Here is a 20,442-nt window from a genome sequence, read left to right on the forward strand (position 1 = left end):
TTAAAATAATAAAAGGCTTGCAATATTTCAGTTGATTTGTAATGAATCCAGAATGTATGACATTTTAGTTTTTTTAATTGCATTATAGAAAATAATGGACTTTATCACAATATTCTAATTGCCAGCCGAGTTAAAAATTGATCTTTGACGTGAATAGTCGTCAATGGCACTGAATGAGTTAAGGAACAACAGGTGGATTTTTTTTCTGAAACATTTAGCTATAAATTACAACACATCTGCAAGTTTTTTTCAGTTGTTATGTTGTATGTGCCCCCACTAGTCTAAACACATAATTGAGAATAATATTACGTTTAAGGAATATTAAATAAGTAGCAAAATCCACCTGTTTTTATCCATCTCAGTGGCGGCCATTTTTCCGCTTGCTGTCAACTGAAAATGGCATCATAGTTGCTCATGGCTCATGTAACGACCAATCACAGTGCAGCTTCAGAAAAGAGGCGAGCCATGATTGGTTGTTACCTGAGTCCCGATCTACTGTGATGTAATTTTCAATCAACAATAAGTGGCAAAATGGCCACCTCCTACTAATGTAATGTAAAACCAGCCATTACTTTAAAACCCAGATATGAAGAGAACTGTGATTTTTGGCAAATCATTACACTCCTACTTATTATAATATCTTCATGGTTTCACCACGACAACCAACCACCGTATCTGATTCATCCACAGGTTGCACTTGTGTTCCCCAACAACGACCCCGTAATGTTCATGGTGGCTTTCTATGGCTGTCTGCTGGCAGAGTTGGTGCCTGTACCCATCGAAGTGCCGCTGACCAGAAAGGTAAAGACGGAAAACTGTGCACTTAATGATACATGTTCTTCTGCTCAACATGACACTTGAGGAGCAGGAAGGATCCCAATTGGACATTTAACAATCAAAAGAGTACAGTCGGCCTTTTTCTTTCACACCTCTGCCATGCAAACTTCTCAGGGTGCCGTTGTTGTGCAGGAAAACAGGAGTTGAGAACTTTCAGAGAATTAATTGACCCCCCCTTTCAAGCCCATTCCTAATCACTTCCTTTTAGCCATTAAAATCCTGTATTATAGTTGAGGGTTTTTTTTGCAGGTAAATGCTTCCCTCTCTGACTTCTCTTGTTATTGCTACTCAGGTGTCTGTTCTAATATTCATGTACATTTGTTTGTTGCTAAAAACATCTTGTTTTTAGTGCCGCTATTTGTCACAGCAGCTTCATCTGTTTCGTGTTCTATTTCCAGTGCATTATTATGCATTGAGAGTCAACAAGCGCATCCATGGCAAACAAATTCACCATCATGACTTCTACTCGCTGAATATTAATGCATGTACTTGATTGCCCTTTATAAGCATGCTGTTTGCGGAAGCTGTTCACTAACAAATGAGATTGGGGTGAAGTGAAAGGATTGTTATGCCAGTCCAATTATTATGTCAGGCGCCCAATGATCTTGAGACTACTGGTAATTTATTAACGACCGTCTCGTCTCAAAAGAGTGTCTTTCTCAGCATGTAGTCACATATAAGATTTCCAATTATTGGCTTGTTTTGCACTTCAAAATAAGTAATCAAATCAGAAAATTTGATTGGAAATTTGATTTGGCCAGACTTAAAAAAAAAAGTTAAAATAGAAAACAATGTCATAAAATTAGTGTATTTATACCTATAGAATTGTGGGATCTCTGTGCCTGTAGAATTATGGTATTTAAAGTTAAGTTAAAATACCTTTTTAAGATTGTTTTTAAGGCAATGAAAAAAAAATGCTTGAAGCAAGTGATTTGCTCGCAAACAAAAACTGATGAAAACAAAGAATACTCATATTTTGCCTTGATTTGAGATATTTAATCTTGGTTAGATATTAGATTTTGCATTGTACCCGATTAGCTGCCACTAGGCTGTTTCTGCGTGTCCCGCTTGCAATTCTCCCGTTGCTGTAAAGTACTTTTGAGTGCTGTGTCAACCTTTGTTTGTAATCTTTATTTGTTGGTCCTACAGGATGCTGGAAGTCAACAAATTGGCTTTCTGCTTGGCAGCTGTGGGGTGACGTTGGCTCTAACCACTGACGCTTGTCAGAAAGGTTTACCCAAAGCACAAACTGGGGAGGTAGCCACATTCAAAGGTAAAGTCTGCTCCTATTTTCTTTCAATTTGACTGTGCTACAGTTTGGATTCGCGTCCGATTTCATGTTTCTGCCTTGTTAGGTTGGCCCCGGTTGCTGTGGTTTGTGACCGATGGAAAACATGTTGTGAAGCCCCCCAAGGACTGGCATCCTCCAATACGTGAAGCAAGCAATGACATAGCCTACATAGAAGTGAGGGATAAGCCATTAATCATCTTATACACCATAACCAGATCGAACACAATGTGATGACGAGTTGGGGTCTGAATGTTAAGTTTGGATAAACGTTCGCTATACTAGAACCTAGAAAAGCCAGGCAATCTATGTGAAAATAGATTTTGAAACACCTCAATTAATTCATTTTCTCATTTCACAAAATGAGCCTGTTGGCAAAAACAAGATTAACCTTTAGAAAATGTCTGGGAAAACTTTACATTTTCAGAAATGTATATCAGCGTGTCATGCGCTACATTGTTACAAGTGAAGGTGATGCCACCTACTTGAAAATACCTTTTTGGTTTAGCATAACTGTCATGCACAATAAAACATTTTTTGGCTGCTTTTGCGTAGGCTTATCTAAAACAGACTGTATTAAATCAGTGACATCGTCATTATGATTTTAATAGGTGTAAAATTTGGCATCATCTGCAAAAAGCGCAAACAAATTGCAGTATTGAATCTAAATCGTTGATAAAGGCGTATTTGAGGCACACAAGATGGCCTCAGTCAAATCTGAATTTGTATTTCCAACTAATATAAACTGTTTCCGAACATACAGGTATGCTAAAACCTTTTAAGCAGTTTACTAGCAATACCATATAATGGTATTAAGCTGTTTGCAGCAGCTTAACAAGAGACTTATTTTGGAATGCTTCCAAAAAAAAGCCACGCATTTTCGTGGACATTGAACATATTTTTCACAGTTGATATCCTTAATGTTAGACTTGGGAGCAACATAAACTTTCAAAAATGACAGATATTCGTTGAGTTCATGATTCATTCCTTAGCCAAACTAAAGTCAACACGCTTCAGTTTGTTACCCTGACGCAGCGCCAGTTGCCACTCATGCTTATCTCCCTCTGTTTGTGATTTATGGTAGTTTTATGCAGTCTGAAGTGTTTAACATAAAGCCATTTTATAGCACAAGATCAACTATCCTAACTGTAACTTGCATTACAAAAAGGCAGATGTAATGAAACACATTGAATTTGGGCCTCATATCAACTGATTTGGCTGATAGAAATTCAGTATCCCAATCATCCTTCACATTGAAACGCACGTTGATTGAATGACGACTAGTCTACCTTTTGCGATAACTCAGATGGAACCCAGCTACTCGAGTCCCTGAACAGGTTAATACAAACTGATATGCTGTTTTTCTGTTGTTGTTTTTTTCTCGTACAGTATAAAACTAGTAAGGAGGGAAGCACCATGGGGATCACAGTGATCCATTCAGCCATGCTCGCTCACTGTCATGCTCTCACACAAGCCTGCGGCTACACTGAAGGTGAGTGACGACATCACCATATCTCCTTTTTGATTTGTCAATTGCATTAGATATATAATAGATCAAACGCTATGATGTGTTTGCGTCAGGCATGGAAGTTAGAAGAACATAAGGCACCTTCTCGTCTGCTGTGCTTGTCCCACTTTTGCTCTAAATAACTCTTTTTGGGTCAAATACCTCTGCAGTTTTTTTTTAATTTATTACAAAATGTGTCTTTGTTGATGTAAAGCTTTTACGATGTCCTTTTATGACTCACAGGTGAGACCATAACCAACGTGCTGGACTTCAAGAGAGAAGCCGGTCTATGGCATGGGGTTCTTACTGTGAGTGCAAATATTCAGATTCCCAACTGACTAAATCACACTTTTTTAAACAAATTGTAAACATATTTGAACACACTATAATTAGCAGGGATGAAATGTTTCTAAAATCCCTAATAAATGTAATAATTGGGTAAAAAAATGATCTCATTGAAATATGTAAACACAAACATATGAAAGCAAGAAAAAAATGCAAGCATATGTATTAAGAAGCAGAATGCATGGCTACCGGTATTACTGCTCATTTGTTCTGTTTCAAATGTCTTAATTACAAGCGTATTTGCAATACGTGATGCCTGATTATTTCCTTACTTACTTCTCATTGCAGAGCGTTATGAATCGGATGCATGTGATCAGCATTCCTTACTCCTTAATGAAAGTCAACCCCCTCTCGTGGATTCAGAAGGTTCACACATACAAAGGTGAGGGTCAGCATGTGTGAGTGTGGAAGCCAGCTGTTAGTTTCGTTATCATGACAATCAGACTGAGAATCTCTGCCCATGGTTCGGTACTGACTTTTAACACCATAACTATTTTTTTTTAACCTGAACTGACACGTTTGAATTGGAATAGGAAGAATTTGTTTTGAAGTACGCATAACATATTTAGTTAAGTCAAACAAAAACAAACAAACAAAAAAAAAACGTTACAATGTCAATGATTTCAAGGGTACATGACAAAAACAAAATAAGAACAGAGCAAACATGAAGAATAGCTACTTTCAACTTGATCACATTTTTGGAGTGGGACATGGTAACAAATTGCGTTTTCAACATTTCATTTGAACCAGCTGAAAAGGAACATGATGTTGATCACAACTCTGCACCGTCAGTCCGGTATGATTATGTCTGTAGTGTAGGGGTGTCACGATTCGCCAACTCCACGATTCGATTTAAATTTCGATTTTGGGGTCACGATTCGATTTTTTTTTCGATTTTTTTTTCGATTTTTTTTTTTTTTTTTTTTTTCTCCGCTCCCCCACTTTATAACACAGAGGCATATGCTTCTGTAGGCTAAGGCTAGTCTATGATCATTGGTTCTATTCATTGTACAGTAAATCATATTTCAAAAGATCGGCTACATATAGGTGATGCAATTTCCATATTATTTTTGTGTAAATTTATGTAATATATGATAATTGACATTAGGCAGGAATGATCAAATTCAAAGAATTTATTTACAATATAAAGTTAACCGTCTTGTTCTTACTGAAGTGTAAAATAAAAAATAAAAAAACAAAAACAAAAAGTCACAGTGGGTGCCTGCCATCTATTGACTGTTTTTGGTTACAACAGTGTGCTGTGCGTTCCTCTTAAAATAATGTGCAATGTGCAACAACAACAAAAAATATATTGTATCCAAAGTCATGGAACAAATACAGCCTGAACAAACTATATCCCAACATTTACAGTTGCTGGGCATACTGTAGCGTGGTTCAAGTACACTAATTAAATGTTTGAATCCAGCGTTTTCCAAGGCTGCAGGTCTGCTGCTATAAATAGACCTATGGATCTGGCGTTTCGCGCGAGCTGAAGTGTGTGGAAGTTTCACTGTAAATGAGGATGAAATAGTTGGTTGGACCGTTGTTTTCCCACTTCTAGTTGAATTTGATAAATCTAAATCTTTGTGATGCCTGCGTAAATGTCCCGTCATGTTTGTCGTGTTTCCCGTTGTTACGGCTGGCGGCTCGGGCCATTCAGTTTGAATGCGCCAGCGCGACACTCTGATTGGAGGACTGTGCCAGCGCGACACTCCGATTGGACGACTGTGCCAGCGCGACACTCCGATTGGACGACTGTGCCAGCGCGACACTCCGATTGGACGACTGTGCCAGCGCGACGCTATTGTGTATCCGTGTATTATACCCCTATTAGTTATTGTTTCTCCTCCGTTCTGTCAGTTCTGTCAAATGCGGTTATTATTTGTTCACCTTCCACTTTCACTCCCTTGTCAAACCCCTGCCTGAAATTTCAATTAAAACTACTCAGATGTTAAAGTCGACCCGTGTTTATCTACTCTATATTTTCTGTTATTGTGTTACTTCCCTTCCCCTTGACGAGCCGGGCGTAACACCGTGGCCGAGTACAGTACGCGCACATAGCATATCTTGCAACTGTGGTCTTTTTATCGACAACGTGAACGTTGTCGACATAACTCACCGGGAACGCAAAATGTTTCCAAACTGGTGACGAGAGAAGCGGGAGCGGCTTGAAGCACCATTGCTGTGTCTGTCCGCGCTTGCCATCATGACTGCAGGAGAAGTCAGCTAACAAGTGCCGTTAGCTAGTAGCTGAATGGCTGCGTCTCATTTGCTTTCCTGGGAGGTGGCGGTGGCGGCGGTGGCGGCGGGCGCGGGGGGGGGCATCGAATCGTGTGTCCTCTCTTCTATTTCGATGCTCGAAATCGTGACGTAATTTCGATCGATTTCGATAAAAAATCGAAATCGTGACACCCTTACTGTAGTGAGATGTGTCCAACATTTGTTTGCGTGTCCGCTGCACAGCTCGTGTGGCCGTGGTGAAGTCGAGGGACATGCACTGGTCTCTGCTGGCTCAAAGAGACCAGAGAGACATCAGCTTGAGCTCGCTGCGCATGCTGATTGTAGCCGACGGAGCCAACCCATGTGAGTCCACGTGCAAAAGAATTGAACAGCACACAAAAGTACCCATTTGTCATCATATTGGTACTGTGCATGCTGACTCAATGCATTTGTGTGTGTCTCTACTTGGTGTGTGTTGCAATTGATGTAATGCGGCAGGGTCAATATCGTCCTGCGATGCCTTTCTCAACGTGTTCCAGACACGTGGGCTGCGACCTGAGGTGATCTGTCCATGTGCCAGCTCTTCAGAAGCCATGACTGTCGCCATCCGCAGGTAAGATGACGTTACTGCAGTTTTTTTGTTTGTTTTCCTAACAACGAATATTCTTTTGGATATGTTCCTGCAGAGTCAAACCCACTTGTAAAAATCCACATTATAGCGACAACATATTACAAAAACATGTTTTATAGTTTCTCCCCTTCAACATGCTTTAAACACATGTAAACTTATTAAAACACACTTTTCAAACAGTATTTGAACACAAAAAAAACGCAAGCATTGAATGCATAGAAAATACTGTACGTATTTCAGATGCATTAAAGCAGGATCCCCTTAATTGAGCGAATGCAACTTTCTCCTTTAGACCTCCGGAGATGGGCGTCCCTTCACCGGGCAAGGCGGTGCTGTCAATGGCTGGGCTGAGCCACAGCGTGATCCGCGTGGACACCGAAGAGAAGCTCTCGGTCCTCACCGTGCAGGATGTGGGACAGGTCATGCCCGGAGGTGCCGTACTCAGTCACGTTATACCATAAATTTATACGCGCAGTGCATGCAAAATACCCCGATGTTTGATTAAATGGCATTGTGCAGCTTTGGTGTGTGTGGTGCGAGCGGAGGGGACGCCGTACCTCTGTCAGACAGATGAGGTGGGAGAAATCTGCGTGAGCTCGACGTGCACGGGTGCGGCTTATTACGGCCTCCAGGGAATGACCAAGAACATATTTGAGGTTAGTGTTTCTAATTATGCCCCAAAAATGCATTTCTACATCACCATAAAATATGATGAACAATACACCATCAGGAGCAATAAAAAAAAGTGGTAAACAGCAGCTTTTTTTCCATTGAAACACATCATAAACTACAAATTTTTGGACAACTTTAGCACCATAAACCCATTGTTTTAATTGTCATTATTTAATAGTGTTCATATTTAGAAGGAGATGCACTCATTATGTCTTTAGGCGGCGTAATAATGGTGTTGAAGTTCCTCTGAGTAGTCTAAGAAATTAAAACTGCATGATTCCGTTAAAGGTATAGCAACACATTACTTGACACCAAAGTCATACCTTCATTGTCAATCATCTGCTCAAAACACTAAGTTAGCAATCCAAAGTTGTCTTTTGGTTTATTAAACAAAGTCAGAACATTACAATTAATTTAGTCTGCTTTAATCACCTCCGGTTCGAGTCCAGGCTCGGACCTTCCTGGGTGGAGTTTGCATGTTCTCCCCGTGCCCGCGTGGGTCTTCTCCGGGTACTCCGGTCTCCTCCCACATTCCAAAGACATGCATGGCAGGTTAATTGGGCGCTCCAATTGTCCCTAGGTGTGCGTGTGAGTGTGGATGGTTGTTCGTCTCTGTGTGCCCTGCGATTGGTTGGCAACCAGTCCAGGGTGTCCCCCGCCTACTGCCCAGAGCCAGCTGAGATAGGCGCCAGCAGCCCCCGCGACCCTTGTGAGGAATAAGCGGTCAAGAAAATGGATGGATGGATGGATGGATGCTTTAATCACATTTTGTGCCAAATACTTTCTCCTTAAATGCGACCTTCAATGATGACACTATAGTAGCTCATGACCGATGGTGTGTTTTGAGAGAGAAGACATTTTCTTATGTGTTTTAAGAAATACTTTTGTTATGGTTACTGCAAATTGTAAAAGTGTACATATATATATATGTAATATTTTATTAAAACTGTATACAATGCAGGTAACGTTGCTATATCTGAATACTTTAATCATTGGCTAATGCGTCTCCCGCTACTAATTGTCACATTTTATCGCAGACCACCCCAGTCACGTCGACTGGAATTCCAGTCAGTGACAAACGCTTCACCCGGACCTCTCTGCTGGGTTTTGTGGGACCAGTAAGTTTTCTCTTCCACACAATTAATCCAATGCTTTTAAACCATCATTTTTTTTCATGAGAATATATTTCATATATTGCTGCTATATTATGATTTTAATTCAGCAAAAGTTCAATTATTATTTATTTTTTTCTTCTTTGGAGAGTGCCGGTAGTCGTTTTGTAAGTATTCTATTCACTGTATTACTTTCGGAAACATCAGTTCTCAATAGTTGTGATCGTCAGATATTTTTCATCACAAAAATATGCACCCACATTGATTAAAAAGCAATTCCCAAAGCGTCTCAAATGAGCACTAAAAGTCTTAGATTTACATCCTGATTACAGAAAGCCTCTTTAGTGGTTGAGCTGACCTAAATAACACCTCAAATTGAATTGGGCAGCGCTGTCAGCACACTCTCCGCTTTGTTGTGCTCCTGAAAATTTCTGAGATGGAATATGCAAATAGCTCAGGAAAATTAATGAGCTGTTTGGCCTTTTCCAAGTCAGTGAAGCCGAGAATCAGAATTTGTGCAGCTCCCAGACATCTGTCGCATTGATTCGGGGCCAGGCCTCAGTGTGTCTCAGATTTACTGTATATGTAATATGGCAGTCTAAAGTCTAAAGTATATCGAGTTGTGGTCAGGAGTTACCATGATCATTTATTTGAAACTGTCTTTTTTTTGAGCATGTGGAAACTTCTTTGTAGTCAAGTCAATTCCGACCTGGTGGTGAAATGGCAAGGTGGTAATGGCTTGGGCTCACGGTTCAAGTCCCACTACGAGGTCATATTGGCAAGTAGTAGCTATAGAGAGGCTAGTTTGCTTCCTGACTACTTCCCAGGTGCTCTTGAGCAAGGCACCCTCCCTCGCTCAAAATGTAAAAAGAAGCAGCAATGTTTGCACGCATGTACACTCTGACATGTTTCCTGGTTCTCTTTGGTATGTAACATAAATATGCAAAAGAGTGTAAGTTAAATTTCCACTTTAGGTATTGTAAGTATAATGAATTGGAAAAAAAAAAAAATAAAAAAAAAAGAAAAAAAAAAAGTTGGCCTCGGTTAGCGCTTCCCCCTTGTTTTTTGAGTTTCAGTGCAAGTTAGCGTTGATGGGTTATATCTGAACTGTGCTTTTACGCTGGACTGGCATTCGCAGATATCCTTTAACATACGAGATTTGATTCCACATTAAGACAAGCTCCAAATCCGATTTGAAGATTTGTTGATTCTCGAGCAAAAAATCTGAATAGTGTCACTTTAAATATAGATTGTAAATCAAGCCTCGTGACTACAGTAAAATGGCGTTTAACTTATGTTTGTTTGCAAATGTGTGCTTTCTGTTCTCCCACCAGGACAGCCTCGTGTTTGTCGTAGGGAAGATGGATGGATTGATGGTGGTCAGTGGGCGGAGGCACAATGCTGACGACGTGGTTGCTACGGCTCTTGCGGTGGAGCCGATGAAGTTTGTTTACAGGGGAAGGTTAGACGACAAGATTTATCAGTCAGTCAGTCCTGCCAGCCACAACATTAGGTACACTTGCACAATCTAAGGAGATCTAATATACTCTTCTTAATCACTCTCATTCATTGTTAAAGAATATTAGAATATTGAATCAAGCTGCACGATTGGATCTCGTCAGATTATGCAGGTGTCCCTTTTACTGTGGCGGGTTGAGTTTAAAATCCCAAGACTGGTTTTTATGAGGGTCGTTTTGCCTGGTATACTACAGGATAGCTGTGTTTTCTGTGTCGGTGCTGCACGATGAGAGGATTGTCGTGGTGGCGGAGCAGCGACCGGATGCCTCTGAGGAAGACAGCTTCCAGTGGATGAGCCGCGTCCTTCAGGTGCTGACTCGGCTCCTTTCATTCTTTACGCAACATTGCGGCAGACGCTCAGTGGCGCGTCATTTGAATTTTACACAAGGCTCACATTAGACTGTGTTGCGTGTACTTTAACGTAAATTCTTTAGCACACAACTTAAAGTGTATTGATCTTTATTTCAAATGGCAAATTAATGTGTAATTTACCATTTGCACAACATCAAATACAAGCGCGCTGTCCAAAAATGTTCCTTCATAAATTATAATACAAGCATAATAAGGCTCTGTTTTGATTAAACTGTCAAGAGACGCATTAATTTAACAATGTTAATTATTGTGTTTGTAGTTTGTAGTCACATGTGATTGCACTCGATCATATTGAGAGCTTTTTCTGACATTTTGGTAAAAAAAATAAGTTCCACGAGACGAATAAAAAATGTTAGAAACAGCTCTCAGGATGATGCAATGAAGTTGCATACCACTGCACATTAATTAAAATCAGTCAATATTATTAGCTCTTGCAGTCGATATCACTCATTATAATAATGCAAGTGTTAATAGCCATATTGTATATGAAAATAAACGCAAAAACACTTCTCCTGTGTTTCTTCCAGGCCATAGACAGCATCCACCAAGTGGGTGTGTACTGCTTGGCCCTAGTGCCTGCCAACACTCTTCCCAAAGCTCCCCTCGGTGGCATCCACATATCAGAGACCAAACAGCGCTTCCTGGAGGGCGCCCTGCATCCCTGCAATGTCCTAATGTGCCCTCACACGTGCGTCACCAACCTACCCAAGCCGAGGCAAAAGCAGCCGGGTATGGAGCCGCCAAACATGCCTGCTGGAGGAAGATAGTTTGTCTGTTTGAACCGAGTGATGGATGCGTGTGCGTGAATGTGTGCCGCGCAGAGGTGGGCCCCGCTTCTATGATTGTAGGAAACCTGGTGGCAGGCAAGAGGATAGCGCAGGCCTGTGGGAGAGACGTGACCCAGTTGGAAGACAATGAGCAGGTAGTCACCAGGGGGAAAAAAAAAAGTTACTGCTTTCATGGAATGTTTGCTGAGATATTTTTTCTTACTAGGCAGTTTTTGTGTAAGAGCATTTATCTTTGTTTTTAGAATTATTGCCAAGTAAAATGTTCCTGTTCAGTTGTCAGATACTTTTGCTTGAATTAAGTTGATAACCTCGAAATTCCTGTGCCACCAGGATTTTTCATGTCCTGCTATATGGGACATTATGCAGCTATGTTTTAGATTCAATTTAAACGTAAAGTGATATTGATAAATGCATGCTGTCATTTTTAAAGGGGAAGTCAACCCCCCAAAACATTTCTTGACAATATGTTCTATGCAGCCCCACTAGCATAAAAGAATAAATGACACACGACGGAGAGGTTGTCATTATTCATGTATGTAAGGAAAATGTTAATCCTCGACCACAATCTATATATTTTAAGTCACTGTTGTCTCTATATGTGTCCATGGTTCTTGGCCCTTGCTAGTTCCTCTACATTCAAGATGTGCTACAGTGGAGAGCGCAGGCCACTCCGGACCATCAGTTGTTCCTTGTTCTTAATGCCAAGGTACCTCAGGCACATCCGCTCACTATCTAAGCTCTCAAATGAAAAGCAAGTCTTATTATGTGAATAAATTACACATGCATAATTTAAAATGTATGAATCCCTCTACAGTGCTGTCCCATGATTGGCTAGCTTGTAAGGCACTGCAATCGCCGCAGCAGCACTTCAAATGATCGTGACGTCACTCAGGATGTGTGCATGAATGCATATACTGTAATTTGTGATGTGTCAGAGTGATGGCAAATCGGATCACTGATTGAGAATCAGACTGGAACATGCTTGTTTTGGGAATGTGGGAACACCAATGAGAAGTGAGAACATGCAAGCTCGGAAGTTAACAAAATGTCATGTACTTGGGATTTCAACTCTTTTTAGATTACGAATTACTGGACTCGTCGACTGAGATTTTAATTGTTTATGAGGAACTATTACCTGACATGACTGCGTTAACACATTTGGCATGTGCTTCTTAAGGGCACAGTGGCGAGCGCGGCGTCCTGCTTACAGCTCCACAAGCGGGCCGAGCGGGTGGCCGCAGCTCTGATGGGACGCCTCAACACCGGGGACCACGTCGCACTTGTCTACACGCCAGGTATCCGCAACAGAGCCCTGAGGCACCTCTTTTTGAGAATCAGTAATCCAAGCAGCCTGTGAATGGTAAACCAGCAGTAAGTGGCTTTGTTTACGCGCAGGGATCGACCTGATTGCCACCTTCTATGGCTGCTTGTATGCTGGCTGTGTCCCAGTGACGGTCAGACCGCCACACCCGCAGAACCTGGCCACCACCCTTCCCACCGTCAAGATGATTGTTGAGGTAAGTCGACCGGGGGTGGGAAAACAATTAATAATAGTTGGTGGGGGACGATGCCTTTTTCAAGATGACTCGTGCGAGTGTGGGTGGTGAAGAGTAGCCAGTGGTGGTTGTGGTATTTTCTTCTCACCTGATAAAATATAGACTATTGTGTGTATTTAACATGAAGCCCAATGCGGTCAGTGGTCTATCCATGTGTTACAGGTCAGTAAGTCAGTGTGCATCTTGACCACTCAAGCAATAATGAAGCTACTGAAATCCAAAGAGGCCGCCGCTGCAGTGGACGTCAAGAGCTGGCCAATGGTCCTTGACACAGGTGAGCTACAATACACACGGTTGCATTCGCTTTATGTTCTCCAGCTGACAAATTTGAGTTTTAAACTTGTCGCTTAAGATGACCTCCCCAGGAAGAAAAGCCCTCAGATTTACAAGCCCCCAACTCCAGAGATGTTAGCCTACCTTGACTTTAGCGTTTCCACCACGGGCATCCTGGCAGGAGTCAAGGTACTGTAGATAAGGGTTGTTCTCTTTTCAAAATTGCCTTCAATGGTATGTTTGATGGAATCTTGATCGATCTTGAAAATGCCCGTCATCATTTGCTCGATCAGATGTCCCATGCAGCCACTGGTGCCTTGTGCCGCTCCATCAAGCTGCAGTGTGAGCTTTACCCTTCTCGCCAGATCGCAATCTGTCTGGACCCATACTGCGGCCTGGGCTTCGCTCTCTGGTGCCTGTGCAGGTGAGTCTTTGTCATACATCATATCACAATTTTACTGTTTACTTTATCAAACGTGTCTTATATAGCTCCATATATGTTTGTGGGTTGCAGTGTGTACTCTGGCCACCAGTCCATTCTGGTTCCCCCTCTGGAGTTGGAAAGCAACGTTTCTGTTTGGTTGTCCGCCGTCAGCCAGTACAAAGTGCGCGTCACCTTCTGCTCCTACTCAGTCATGGAAATGTGCACCAAAGGCCTCGGCTCGCAGACGGAAGCACTCCGGGTGAGACTTGTCAAGATCAAATCTAAGAAAATAATTTGTTTGCCTTCTTTATGCAATTGCAGGCTCATTTTTAACAACGTCTCCTTAAGTATCAAATAGATGCGTTGCTCTTCTCCCATGTGCAGCTGCGGAACGTCAACCTGTCGTGTGTGCGCACGTGCATGGTGGTAGCGGAGGAGAGGCCTCGCACCGCGCTCACGCAGTCCTTCTCCAAGATCTTCAAGGACCTGGGGCTTTCGGCGCGCGCCGTCAGCACCACCTTCGGCTGCAGGGTGAACGTGGCCATCTGTTTGCAGGTTAGCATACGCCAGGCAGGACTTGACCCGTTTCTTAACTGCGTGCGCGGGGAGGATTGTTCCACGGAAAAGCTGTCCGTGGCGTACAGCGTTTAATGTACAACATTTGGTACACCAGCACAGTCTGAGATGCGATTGAAGAGCTGATGATGATGTTCACTTAGGATTGACACTGTCGAGATTGTTCGTAAAATAAATAATTAAATTAGCGATGTCCGGCAATTAAAATTTTTAATCATAATTTTAATCACATGAATTCAATAGTTAACTCAGGATTAATCGCACATTTTATAACTGCTCTAAATGTACAACAAAAATATTTTTCAAAAAATGTTAAACTAATAGAAATATGGCTGCATCTTTTCGTCATTGCTACAGTAATCTCATAATTCATAAAATTGAGTTGAAATTAAAAAGATGTACTGTACTGTAAAAAACGAGTGTGATTGATTTATGTTGGTCATTTTTCTGCCACTAGTTTGCACAATTGCATTTGTAAGACGTTGGTGACAGCTCAGTGCATTTTTCCTTTCATATTAGGAGCGATCTAATCTTTAACATGAAGTAACTTGTCAAATTCTGCACATTTTTAAAATTGTAAAATACATCTTGACCCCAGTCTCCACAAATATATGCATTATTATTACATTTTTTACTGCTAAATTTTGACATGGATGTGTCTGCTACATTGCGACTGGAATTTCCCCAGTACAGGCTTTCCAAGTAAGGGGTAACATTAAATTAACTCAAAATTTACACATTAATTTTGACATCCCTAACATAAAAAAAACAAAAAAAACAAAAACAAAAAAAGTTTAGACATATATTGTGTTAGTGATAGCTGGACATTTAACAAAACAATCTAAAGGTATTATTTTTAGATTGTGCAGGTGTACCTAATGTTGTGACTGTCTACCCTGTGCAGATGTTTAAATGTGATTATTTTGGGTGCAAAATAATTCATCTCCTCTCTGGATTCGTTCTTTGTTAAGTTTTGTGTGCATGTGTTGTGTTGGAGTGTGCGTCCACGTGTATACATAAACACATAAAACTGTCTTTTATTTATGTGTCCCGTCAGCCCAACAGGTTAGGGAAACTGGTGGAGCAGGTACTGTCAGATGAGAGTGGTTGCTTTCTCTTTCGGGGGGGCTGTTGCTGTTTTTCCATGCGTGTGTGTCTGCGTGTTTTGTCTCTGCCTTCATGTTTTTTTTTTTGTTTATCGTGACAAGAATTCCGCTCCATCTTGCTACAAACTTGTTTGAGGCCAGGTCTGCTATTCTCCCTGCATCGGCTCCTTCTCTCATGCCGCCTGCGCTGCTTTACATTAGAGCAAGGAATCGGCGTGCATGCCTGTTGAGGACTTTTTCTAATGTAAAGTGTGTGGTGATCACACGTACACTGAGACAAATGTGATGTTTGGAAATGTTTGTTAAGAGCTCCTGACGTTGTGTGACCTCCCGTTTTTCATATTTTGAAGAAAGCCACTCCAGGGTAAAATTCGATTGGAAAACCTTCACAATATTTTCGGTAAAATTTAAACTTCTTCAACAAGTCAATCACTACAGGCTCATATAAAATTAAATTACATGTAGGAAAGTTAATTTATTTTTAGCGGTTCAACGTGAAACTCCCATATTATACAAGTGCACATTTCATATAACACATTTTGAACACTTTTGAGAAGACCAATTCAATTCCTACCTAATTTCTTCTACAGATTTTTTCTTTATTTCTAAAAATCTTTGTGGTTATAATCTTTGAAAATCTTGATATGGTGACTTTAGCGTTTTCTTAATAATCAGAATTATACTCTGTTTGTAATGAATCTAATACATTTCACCTTAAATTTACCTACTGAAATAGCTTTCCATTATAATCTAAGTCAGTAGTTCTGTATTTTTTTTAATTTTTTTTAATACCACTTGACAAAATACTTTGCTCACCAAGAACCATTGTAACAAAATGGTAAATACAACTGAAAAGCACTTATGCATTTATTCTTTCACGTACCACTAGAGGGAGCATGTCTCACTCATCGTACAAGATGCACCAAATCGGGGCGGCACGGTGTTTGACTGGTTAGCATGTCCGCCTCTCAGTGCTGAGGACGCAAGTTCGAGTCCAGGCTTCGGCCTTCCTGGGTGGAGCTTGCATGTTCTCCCCGTGCCTGTGTGGGTCTTCTCAGGACGATTAAAACTATATAAATATATATATATATATATATATATATATTTTTATGGTAGAATCAATCCATTCAAATTCTAAAATAGTTAATTGTTTTTTGTTTATGTGTAGATAAGGTCTGTCCAGGTAGTTTTCATTAATAAATACCTGGAAGCTGAAGATAAAATATGAAACTATCAGTCCATCGGTCTGCTATCTGAAGTGATCATTAGACCAGCCAATTGCTGGCTACATACAAAGACAAGCAACCTGTTGCATTCACACACCTATGGGCAATTTAGTGTCTTCAGTGAACTTACCATGTATGTTTGTAATTTGCAGACATATTTTGTTTTATTTTAAGTGTATAAAGGAGTCCACCTCTGTACAATTTGCAAACAATAAAATTCAAATTCCCCTTTAGCATATTGCACACACAATTTGGACTTTTTGATTGATCATGTAAACAACTTTCTGTGTAATTACCTCGTTGGCTTTATTGGATGACATACCCTAATCTTTGGCTAGGTGATTCCATGCTGAATGAATCCTCAGCTTTGTGCTAAGCTCTCCGTGTGTGCGTGCGTGTGTGTGTGTGTGTGTGCGTGCACTGGCTTGGACCCTGCAGTTGGCCGTCACTCACCCTCACCTGGCTAGCTGGTGCTTTGCATTAACACTTGGCAGAGGCGTGAGGAGGATGACAAATCCAAAGCAAACTCAATTCAATATCAAAGTAATTGAATTTGGGTGTGTGTGTTCATGTAGGCGAGTCTTGTTGCTGCGTTTAGTTTAAGCAATTGCTCCGTCAGAAATGTCCCTTTTTAATGTCCTTGTTGTTTTTAATAGCTCTCATGTAGCCCTTGATGAGAGCAAGGAAACTTAATTGGAGTCAAAATGGACGCCGACCACCTCACTAGAATACTAAGAATATTTATAATTGTAAACTAAAATTAGTCAAAGAAAAATATATCCCACAGAGAAGAAATTAGTCAGAATTTAATCATGATAATTAAATGTTTAAGTTTGGTTAATTAATAAAAAGTAACTTGAGATTTTATAAGAGATTAGACTAATGTGATTTCTCCCAAGCAATGAATGAAACAGATAATCAAAATATTATAGTTTTTGTTATGATTTTAAAAAGTATTAACTTGTTTATTTGAAAAATAACTTTTAGGCTGTATAACATCATTTCGCCCTTCCAATTAGCAAAGACATGAAATAAAAATAATTTTGAAACATTCGGCTTATAAATAATGAAAAAAAAATGTAAACTTAGCATGTTATTTGTAAACATAATAAAATGAATAATTAGAATTTTATAAAACGTAAAAAATTTGACATTTATAAGACAGTAGAACCACGTGACCTTGTTTTCCCAGCCAATCAGACAGGAAATGTTTTTTTTTTTTTCAATTAAATAAATGTATACCAGTGCCTTTTTGTGTTTGTCAATAACATTTTTGAAAAACATCTAACGAGATTTTCTAAACGTCAAAATTTATAGGCAGCAGAACCATGCGATCAGCAAATGAAAATATTTTTTTTTTTACATTTAAAATAATGAAAGAAAACCATCATTTGCTTTTGTAACTTCATTATGAATCTTATGATGATCAAAATGTTTGAAAAAGCGAATAATTTCTTTGGGTGCGCTTTAAAGTGTTAATGTCAAACCAGTAGGATGTGTTGACGTCAACTGTAATGTCGCTCATTTGTGCATCTCTGTTGCTCCTCAGGGCACCGCGGGACCGGACCCCACAACGGTTTACGTGGACATGAGGGCTCTGCGACACGACAGGTGGGAAGTATATCATAAGCACTGACCTACACTTCTAACCTCTCTCTCTTAATTTCTTTGCGTTGTCAAAATCAGTAGTGATGTCCTGTGAAACTGATATTATATTATCACATTGGAGTGTTTCATTAACTAATCAAATTTCAAATTTGCTTCACAGGGCCAGCTAGCTGGCTCACAATGTCTGCATTTCTCTGACCTCTGATTGGTTAGTCAGAGAAAGCCAAGTTCGACTAGCACGTTGCGACAGTCGCGATTTGCACACATTCATTTAATAACTAGCATCTATGAGTATGATGTGTTTTATTGAAATGTTTTATTGTTTTGTTATGTAATTCAAAAAAAAAATATTCTGAACAGTTAAAAATGATGTACAATTATGTGCTATACAACTGCAGATGTGTCATTTGTGTTTTTGACAACTGCAGATGTGTCATTTGTGTTTTTGGCTCTCATTCAGGGTTCGCCTGGTTGAGAGGGGATCGCCGCACAGTTTGCCTCTGATGGAGTCCGGCAAGGTACAGTGTCACAAAAAACAAAACAAAAAAACAAGTTGAACACGCTGCAGAAGACTCCACTCAGTCATCCTGTGTGATTGCAGATACTTCCTGGAGTCAAGGTGATTATTGCCAACACGGAGACAAAGGGACCCTTGGGAGATTCTCATCTTGGAGAGGTGAGCTTCAAACGTCACGTGTTTTAGTACCAAGATTGACCTGTGGGGGGCAGCATGCTGCAAAGCACCCAGACTGATGAACAATACAATGAAGAAGAGTAGTAGATGTCGTACAGTAGACAAACAAGAAATAAATAAAGCTAGGCTAAAAGCTTGTAATAACTTGGCAATTTTATTATGGTGATTGACTTTTACTGTATGATACCACCCTGGTTGTAAACATGTCGATCACATGCAACCTGTTTTCTCCTCTTTTGCAAGCCACACCATGCAGACAAATCTGATGATAAGTTACAACCATGTGCTCTTTTTTTTTTTTGGATGCGTGTGTGGGTGCACTAGATCTGGGTGAGCAGTCCTCACAATGCGACGGGCTACTACACCGTCTACGGAGAGGAAGCGCTGCACGCGGACCACTTCAACACCAAGCTGAGCTTCGGAGACACACACACAGTGTGGGCAAGGACGGGCTACCTCGGCTTCCTGCGGCGCACCGAACTGACCGATGCCAGCGGAGGTGAGAATGATCCTTCCCCTGCTGACTTTGTTCTCCCCAAGATCAATGATTACTACACTGTGCGTTGGGAAAGTATTCATATACGCTTGCTGTGATTGGTTAACAAATTATTGCGTAAGATCCGTATGTAGCGCTGTGGTCCAAATTTTAAATCAATTTTGTTGTTGTTGTTGCCCAATGTCAATATTTGATTCGATTTGAGTTAGGGATGTTCGATACCACTTTTTTTTTTAAGTTGGATAGCAATAAATTCCTCACCCCAAAAATGATCATTTTAAAGAAAGAGACCTATAAATCCTAATATGGTATTTTTCCATAAAATTGCATGACATTAATTGCAAATTTCTCTTCCTCAAATTTCTAGTTCCTGATTGTAAAACAACCGCTAGTGGGTGGCCGATTCTGATAGTACTGATACCTTAAAATAAGGCTGGTGTCGGTACTCGCCCTAATTTTATTATATTAAAGTTTATAAATGTATAAAACTGGATTACACTACAATGATAAACATTATAAACAAGAAGGTTTATTTAATAATGATAGATATGCCCCCCCCACCCCCTCCCTCAAAAAACAAAAAAACTACATAAATTGCTCTGGAGTAGAATTTTGTTGTCAAGTTGCTTCGGGAGTGACGTCATGCAGCCGACAAATTTGCCCGGCCCCGTCTGCAGACAGTGAGTGACACGCCCCCCCTGCTCTGCGATTGGCTGGAGGGGTAAACAACTGTCTATCCACATAAACATCCTGCTGTTGACAAAACAATCAAATGGCAAAATACAGGCTTGGTTTAGGAAAAAAAATCACCACCACACATTAACAGAAGCCCAGAGGTGTAGATTGAGAAGGAGTTCATGGGTAAAAACCGTTTACTTATATAGTGCATTTTCCTGAGTGAAAACAGAAGACCGTGCCTTTAATTGAAATAGGACTTTATTACTGTACCAGGTAGCGGAGTCAAGTGACAAATTTGGACTGTGTTGCAGCCATAGGAAAAGAACTCTGTAGTAAACTGTGTGTGCACTTGTCTTAGAGCGCCATGATGCCCTTTACGTGGTGGGTTCTGTGGACGAGACCCTAGAGCTGAGGGGAATGAGGTACCACCCGATTGACATCGAGACTTCCGTCATCCGCTCCCATAAGAGCATAGCTGAATGGTGAGATTAAAATGTCCACAATATTTCCCCGTC

At 40.5% G+C, this 20,442-nt stretch overlaps 1 protein-coding gene across 5 annotated transcripts in view; it reads left to right on the forward strand.

Moving 5' to 3' along the window:
- Positions 1-20,442, forward strand: part of LOC144030456 (disco-interacting protein 2 homolog A-like) — a 72,175-nt gene that overhangs the window by 48,751 nt on the left and 2,982 nt on the right. For 3 of the 5 annotated variants that reach the window (XM_077536779.1, XM_077536781.1, XM_077536783.1), the window contains 29 exons: positions 691-801; positions 1,987-2,110; positions 2,193-2,302; positions 3,515-3,617; positions 3,876-3,940; positions 4,266-4,359; positions 6,441-6,560; positions 6,696-6,810; positions 7,121-7,260; positions 7,348-7,484; positions 8,538-8,618; positions 9,947-10,074; positions 10,325-10,439; positions 11,030-11,231; positions 11,324-11,424; positions 11,916-11,996; positions 12,468-12,585; positions 12,686-12,807; positions 13,009-13,120; positions 13,199-13,308; positions 13,413-13,543; positions 13,634-13,802; positions 13,928-14,098; positions 15,177-15,206; positions 18,001-18,062; positions 18,520-18,577; positions 18,661-18,735; positions 19,078-19,252; positions 20,286-20,409. In XM_077536779.1, coding sequence (XP_077392905.1) covers positions 691-801; positions 1,987-2,110; positions 2,193-2,302; positions 3,515-3,617; positions 3,876-3,940; positions 4,266-4,359; positions 6,441-6,560; positions 6,696-6,810; positions 7,121-7,260; positions 7,348-7,484; positions 8,538-8,618; positions 9,947-10,074; positions 10,325-10,439; positions 11,030-11,231; positions 11,324-11,424; positions 11,916-11,996; positions 12,468-12,585; positions 12,686-12,807; positions 13,009-13,120; positions 13,199-13,308; positions 13,413-13,543; positions 13,634-13,802; positions 13,928-14,098; positions 15,177-15,206; positions 18,001-18,062; positions 18,520-18,577; positions 18,661-18,735; positions 19,078-19,252; positions 20,286-20,409 — 3,284 coding nt within the window. The remainder of the gene's footprint in view (positions 1-690; positions 802-1,986; positions 2,111-2,192; positions 2,303-3,514; positions 3,618-3,875; positions 3,941-4,265; positions 4,360-6,440; positions 6,561-6,695; positions 6,811-7,120; positions 7,261-7,347; positions 7,485-8,537; positions 8,619-9,946; positions 10,075-10,324; positions 10,440-11,029; positions 11,232-11,323; positions 11,425-11,915; positions 11,997-12,467; positions 12,586-12,685; positions 12,808-13,008; positions 13,121-13,198; positions 13,309-13,412; positions 13,544-13,633; positions 13,803-13,927; positions 14,099-15,176; positions 15,207-18,000; positions 18,063-18,519; positions 18,578-18,660; positions 18,736-19,077; positions 19,253-20,285; positions 20,410-20,442) is intronic. The other 2 variants (XM_077536780.1, XM_077536782.1) reach the window with 1 other exon arrangement.

Source organism: Festucalex cinctus, chromosome 11, assembly GCF_051991245.1.
Source record: "Festucalex cinctus isolate MCC-2025b chromosome 11, RoL_Fcin_1.0, whole genome shotgun sequence".
Classification (NCBI taxonomy): Eukaryota; Metazoa; Chordata; class Actinopteri; order Syngnathiformes; family Syngnathidae; genus Festucalex; species Festucalex cinctus.